The sequence below is a fragment of the Ipomoea nil genome, unplaced genomic scaffold (assembly GCF_001879475.1).
Source record: "Ipomoea nil cultivar Tokyo-kokei standard unplaced genomic scaffold, Asagao_1.1 scaffold1571, whole genome shotgun sequence".
In the NCBI taxonomy this organism is placed as follows: Eukaryota; Viridiplantae; Streptophyta; class Magnoliopsida; order Solanales; family Convolvulaceae; genus Ipomoea; species Ipomoea nil.
In genome coordinates this window covers 805-6,723 of record NW_017617999.1, presented here as the reverse complement: position 1 = coordinate 6,723, position 5,919 = coordinate 805, and the positions used below count along the sequence as shown (strand labels likewise).

At 64.7% G+C, this 5,919-nt stretch overlaps 1 protein-coding gene across 1 annotated transcript; it reads right to left on the bottom strand.

The window, feature by feature from the left end:
• Positions 1–914: 914 nt before the first annotated feature.
• LOC109190142 (hornerin-like) lies at positions 915–5,554 on the bottom strand (the record flags this gene model as incomplete). Its single annotated transcript, XM_019340581.1, has 2 exons — positions 915–2,507; positions 2,946–5,554. Coding segments are annotated over 2 exons (4,202 nt in total), but the record flags the coding sequence as incomplete, so codon positions are not given.
• Positions 5,555–5,919: the final 365 nt, after the last annotated feature.

Here is a 5,919-nt window from a genome sequence, read left to right as displayed (position 1 = left end):
CCCTTGTTCCTGCCCCCCCGTTCGTTCCTTTCCCGCCCCCTGCCCCCTCTCCCCCCTGCTTCCCCTTCCCCCCTGCCCTTTTCCCCCCTCCCCCTCCCTCCCGCCTTGCCCCTTTTCTCCCCTTCCTTTGCCTGGCCTCTGCTTCCCGTTCCTCCTCCCTGCCCCTCCCCCCTCCTTCCCCCTCTTGCCCTTTTCTCCCTCCCTCTTTCGCCTCCCCCCTGCCCCCCCCTCCCCCCCTTTCTCCCGCCCCCTTCCTTTTGCGCCCCGTCTCCTTTCCCTCGCGCGCTTCCGTTCCGTGCTCCTTCGCTCCTTTCGCTCCTTCCCCCCTCGTGCCTTCCGGTCGCCCTCTCGTTTCGCCTCCCGGCTTCGTGCGCCTCTCCGCCCCTTGGTTTTCCGTCGGGCTCTCTTCGCTCTTCCGCTTTTTCTTTTCCCCGTGCTCCTTCTCCCGTGCTGTCGCCTGTCGCTCTGTTTGGTTCTTGCGTGCCGCCCCGCTTGTGCGTGCTCGCGCTTGCCCTCGTCTTCTCCCCCTCCCTCCTCCCGTCCTCCCCCCTTCCCTCCGTCCTCCTTCCCTTGTTGCTTCCTCCCCCCTTTGCGCCCCCCACCTTCCTGCCGCCCTCTCTTCGGCCTCGGCGGTCCTCGTTGCGCTGGCCTTTTGCTTTTTGCTGCCCCCCGCCCCCCGCCTTCCCCCCCGCCCTGGCCTGTCCCGGCCGTGCTTTTTCTCTCTTTTGCCCCCTGCCCCCTCCGCCTCTGCCCCCCGCGTTCGCGTCCCCTCTGTCCCTTTTGCTCCCCCCTCCCCCCTTGCTTGTGCCTTTCCGCTCTCGTCTGCTCTTCTTTGTTGCGGTGCGGTGGCTTTCTTTTGGCTTTGCTTGGCCTCTTGCCCCCCCCCCCGCCTCCGCCCTGTCCGGCCTGCTTGCCGTCCGCTCTCGCCGTGCCCCCCTCCTTCCTCTCTCTTTTGTTTGCTCGCCCTCCTTTCCCTCTTCCTCTTTGTCTCGCCTTGTTTGCTGTGCTCCTTGGCCTTTTGCTCGCTGCTTTTCCCTCCCGGCCCCCCTTCTTTCTCCCGTCGCGGGTGTCCTTTGCTTGCTTGCTGCCTCCTCCTTCTTTCCGTTGTTTGCCTTGTCCGCCCCCGCCGTCCTTCCCTTCCCCCCTCCTGCTCCTTTCGCCTTTCTTCTGCCTCCGCTTCGCCCCTTTCTCCCCCCCCGCCTTGTTCGTGCTTCCCCCCTCCTCTCCTCCCCTCTCTTTGCCCTCCTCCCTCTGCTCCCCCTCTTGCCTTCTCCCTCCGTTTTGTCCCCCCGGCCTTTGGTGCCTCCCCCGCTTCTCCCGCCCCTTGCCCCCGTCTCCTCCCCCGCTCTCGGTGCTTGTTTCCCCCCTCCCCTGCCTTTTTCCGTTTGTCGCCTTTCTCCCTTCGCCTTTTCCCTCCCCCCTGGGGGTTGTTCGCCCTCCCCTTCTTCTTCGCGTCGCCCCTTCCCGCCTGCGCTTTTCCCGTCCCTTTGCTCCCCGGTGCCCTCTTTGTGTGCGGCGTCGGCTCGGCCCCTTCTGCTTGCTTCCCGTCGGGCCCGGTGCCCCGGTTTCCTCCCCTCTCTTCCTTCTTCTTGCGCGTCTCCTTTTGCCCCGCGCCTTGCTTTCTTCCTCCCCCTCCGCCTTCTTCGTTTGCTTTGTTCCGGCCGCCCCCCTTTGGTTCCTCCCCCTTGTGGTTCGCCGGGTCTTGGCCCCGTTCCCCCCTCCTTTCTTTTGCCTTGCTCGCGCTCTCTTGCCTCGCCTTTCTCCCCTCCGGCTCCTTCCGCGCTTCGTCCCTTCTTTTGGTTCCCTTTGCGCTCGCTCCCCGTGCCCCCTGCTTCCCTGGTCGCTGCTCTTGTTTTCCCGCCCTTCCTGCCTCTTCCCCCTCCTTCCTTCTGGCGGGTGCTTTTTGCGCCCTCTTCCCTCTGGTTCCCCTGGGTGCCTGGTCCTGGTGGCTCCCTTTGTTGTGTGCCTGGCCGTGTTGGTTCGCCTTTCCTCCCTTCCCTTTCTTGCCCTTGCTTCCCCCTCCCCCCCTTGCTCCCTCCCTTGGCTCCCCCCCTTCCTGCCTCCCTCCTTCCCCGTGCGGCCTCCCTCCCCCCTTCTTCTTCCCGCCTTTCCCCTTCTTCTGGCTGCGGGCTGGGCTTTTCTCGCGCCTTCCTTTCCCCCTCCTCCCTTCCCTGCCCCCCTCTCTTCCCCCGTCTCCTTCGTCTCCCCCCCCTCCCTCTGCCCCTTGTTCCCCTTTTGTTCGCCTTTCTTCGCCCTTTTGCTCTGTGCTTTTTCCTCCCCTCCCCGTGTCTGGCTTCTTCCCCCCCTCTTTTCTTCCCCCCTCTGCCCGCCTTGCTGGTCGCTGCCTCTCCTCGCCCCCTTCCTTCCTCTGCCCGCTCCTCCCCCGCTTTTCGCTGCCCTTTCTCCTTCCTCTGCCTCCCCCTTTGCCTCCCCCCCTCTGCCCCTCCCCTCTTTGGTTTTCTCCCTTTCTCTCGCTCCTCTGGCGTCTCTTGTCCTGCTTCTGGCTCCTGCTTCGCTTTTGCGTGTCCCCGCCGTGTTGCTCGCTTCCGCCCCCTCTCGTTTCGGGCGCCCGGCCGCCCTCCTCCTCCCTCGTGCGGCTTCTTTCGCGTCCGGTTTCTTCTTTCGGCCCCCGTTTTGTTGCGGTGTTCTTGCGGCCGCTCCTTGCTGCGCCCTTCCCTGTGCCTTGCCCCCCGCTTGTCTCCCTCCCTTCCCGCCCTCGGTTTCCGCGCTCCGTTCGTCTTTTTGCTCTTTGCCCTTCTTTCTCCTTTTGTCGTTGCTTCCCCCGCTTCGGTCGCCCTTGCTCCCCTTCCTTTTTCTTCTTGCGCCCCCCCGGTCCCCGTGTCCCTGGCCCCCTCCTCCCCCCCCGCGCGTCTCTTTCTTCCCCTTCCCCTTCTTGGCTCCCCCGGTCCCCCTCCGTCCCTCTGTCGTCCGCTTCGCGGTCTTGCCGTTGCCTCGTGTGTCTTTGCTTTGCCTGCTGCTTTGCTTTGCTTTCCGCGTTGGCCTGCCTCCCCCCCTTGGTCCTTCTTGCCGCTCCTCTCTGGCCCGCCTTCCCTCGCTTCTTCTTTGCCCGCTGCTTGCTCGTCTTGCCGTTTCCGTGGTTGCGCTTTCTGTGCCATTCCCCCTTCGCTTCCTTCGCCTTTCTGCGCCCTTCCGCCCCCTGCTCTTTGCTTGTCCTCCCTCCCCCCCTCCCTTTCTTTCGCCTTTTTCCCGCTCGTCCCCTTCCTTTGTGCGCTCCTTTTTTCTTCGGCCCTTCTCTTTCGCCCCTTCTCGCCCGCTCGCCTTTCTCCCCCCTTGCCTCGTGCTCCCCCCCTTGCCTTTCCCGCTTCCCGCCCGCCCCTCTTCCCTCTTTCCTCCCGTTTTCTTGCTCGTTGCCCCTCCTTTTGTCCTTCCCTCCTTTTGCTTTCCTCCGCCTCTCCTTTTGGTCCCTCGCTTTCTTTGCCCTTCCCTCGCTCTGCTTTCTTTCTCGTCCTGTGGCGTGCGCCCCCCCTCTCGCTGTCCCCCCCTCCTGCCCCCCCGCTTCCTTCCCTTTCGGTCCCCCTCCTTGCTTGGGTCCTTTCCTGTTCGTGCTTTTTGGTCCCCCCCCCCCTTGCTCTTCTTGCCTTCCGCTGCGGCTTTGTCCCCCTTTGCCCCCGCTCCTCCTCCCTCCCTTTTGCCCCCTTTTTGGCGCCGGTTTTTTGCCCCCCCTTTTTCTCTTTTGGCCCCTGGGCCGCGCTTGTTGCTTTGGTCTCTCCCCGCCTTCCCTCTCTTCCCCCCCCCCTCCTTTTGCGTGGGCTCCCTCTCCCCCTTTTCTTTCTCGCCCCTTCCCTCTTTTCTCTGCCCTCTTTTTGCCCTTGCCTCTTTGGCCTCTCTTTGCTTGCCGCCTTTTTGTTGCTTTGCCGTCTCCTTGCCTTGTTTCGGCCTTTCCCCCTTCCCTTTGCTTTGTTGCTCGCCCCGTCCTTGTCTCCTCGTGCTCTTCTGCCTTTTCCCCCCTTTTCCCCCTTGCCCTTTCTTCTTTCCCGTCGTCGTCGCCTTCGTCCGCTTTTGCGGGGTTTGCGCCCCTGTGGCGTCCTCCCCCTTCCGGTTCTCTCTCCTGCTGGCTTTTGCCTGCTCCCCCTTTCTCCTCTTTTTGGCCGCCTTCGTGCCCGTCGCCCTGGTTGCCCCCGGTTCTGTTCTCTCCCCTCTCTTGCTTTCCCCTCTTCTTGCCGCCTCTTTTCCTTCTTCCCTTTCCCTCCCTTCCCGTCCCGCCTCTTGCCCTTTTTTTCCTTTCTTCTTTTTCCCGCCTTCGCCTCTTCTTGCGCTCCTTGCGTTGCGGCTGCGTGCGCCTCCTCTCTTGCCCTCTCGCCTTCGCTTGTCCCTCGCTTCCCGCGCCCCCGCCGCCTTCCCCGCCTTGCCCGCCTTCGCTGTTCCTCTTCTTCCTCTGCTTCCCGCGCCCTCCGCCCTCTTCCCTTGTCCCCCCTCCCTTGCCTTGCCTCTTCGCGCCGTCTCCTCCTCCGCCCTGCCCTTTCCTCGCTTGCTGCTGCCTCCTCCGCCTCCTCCTTTTCCTTTTCGTTGCTCCCGCGCGCTTTTCTTTTGTCGCGCTTGCCCCTTTTGCTTTCGGCTTTGTTCGGGTCGCTTCCCCCTTTTTTGCCTTGCTCCTTGCTCCCGCTCGGCTCTGGCCCCTTTCTTTTCCCCTGTCCGGGTTTGCGGCCCTTGTCGCCCCCTTGTTTTTCTTCGCCTTTTTCTTCTTGTGTTGCGCGCGCCGCCTTTTCCCCCGCGCCGCCTTTTTGTTGTCTCCTTTTCGCCTCCCCCTTTTTCCCTTTTTCCCCCCCGCGCCCCTGTTCGTCCGTCCTCCCTCCCCCTTCTTTTCTCCTGCCCTGGCGGTTGCCGGTTGTTCGGCCCTTCGCGCCGCCTTTCGCCTTCCTGCCCCTCCTCCTCTTTGGCCTTCCTTTCGCCCTCCTCTGCTTTCGCTCCCTCCCTCCTTTGTCTGTTGCCCCCCTTCTTCGCTCTCGGTGCTCGCGCCTCGCCGTCCCCTTCCTCTCCCCTGCCGCTGGTCCGCCTCGTCGGCTTTTGCGCTTCCTTTCTTTTTGGCTCCTCTTTTTGCCCCGCTCCCTCCTCTCTCCCCCCGCCCTTTGCTCCTTCGCGCTTCCCTGTCTGCCCCCCTTTCCTTTGCGCGCCTTTTGCCTCTTCCCCTTCTTCCTGGCGCTTGTGCGCTTCTTGTCTTTTCTTGTTCCTCCTCCTCCGCCTCTTGCTGCGCGTTCCCCCTCTTTCTTTGCCGTCGCCCCTTTTCGGCTCTTCGCCCTCTTGTCTCCTCCCCGGCTTTGCCTCGCCTCTCCTTGGCCCTCTTGTCCCGCTTCTTCCGCGTTCTCTCCTCCGCTGTCCCTTCCGGTTTTGGCTTTTGTCCGTCCTGTGGCGCCTCCGGGCTCTCCCCCCGCCGTCTTGCCTTTTCCTCTTTCGCTCGGCCCCGTGCCCTCCTTCCCCCTTTTCCTCGTGTCCCGCCGCTCCGTGTCCCTGCCTCCGCCCTTTCCCCTCCTCCCCTTTCTCCCGTGCGCCTCCTCGCTTTTGCGCTCCCTCTTTCTTCCTCCTCCTCCCGCGCGCTCTGCCCGCTTCCTCCCTCCCCCCTTTGTCGCCTGGCTCCGTCTCCCGTCCCCCGTTGCCCCCCCGTTCGGCCCGGTGTTTTCCTCCCCTTGGTCTCGGCCTCCCTCGGCTCGCCGGCTCTGCTCCCCCTTGTTGGTCCCCCGCGGTCCGGTGCCCGTCGGGGGTGCCTCGCCTTTCCCCCTTTTTCGCCCCGCCCCCCCTTTGCTCCGCCCGCGCTCCCCCCCCTCTTCCCTCGCTTGTTCGCGTCTGGTGCCCCCGCGGCCCTCCCTCCCGCTCCCGTGTGTGTGCGCTTGTGTGCGTCTCTCTCGTGTCGCGCCCGTCCCGCGCCGTCCGTCCCGCCCGTCCCGCCCCCCGCCCCTTCTCGTG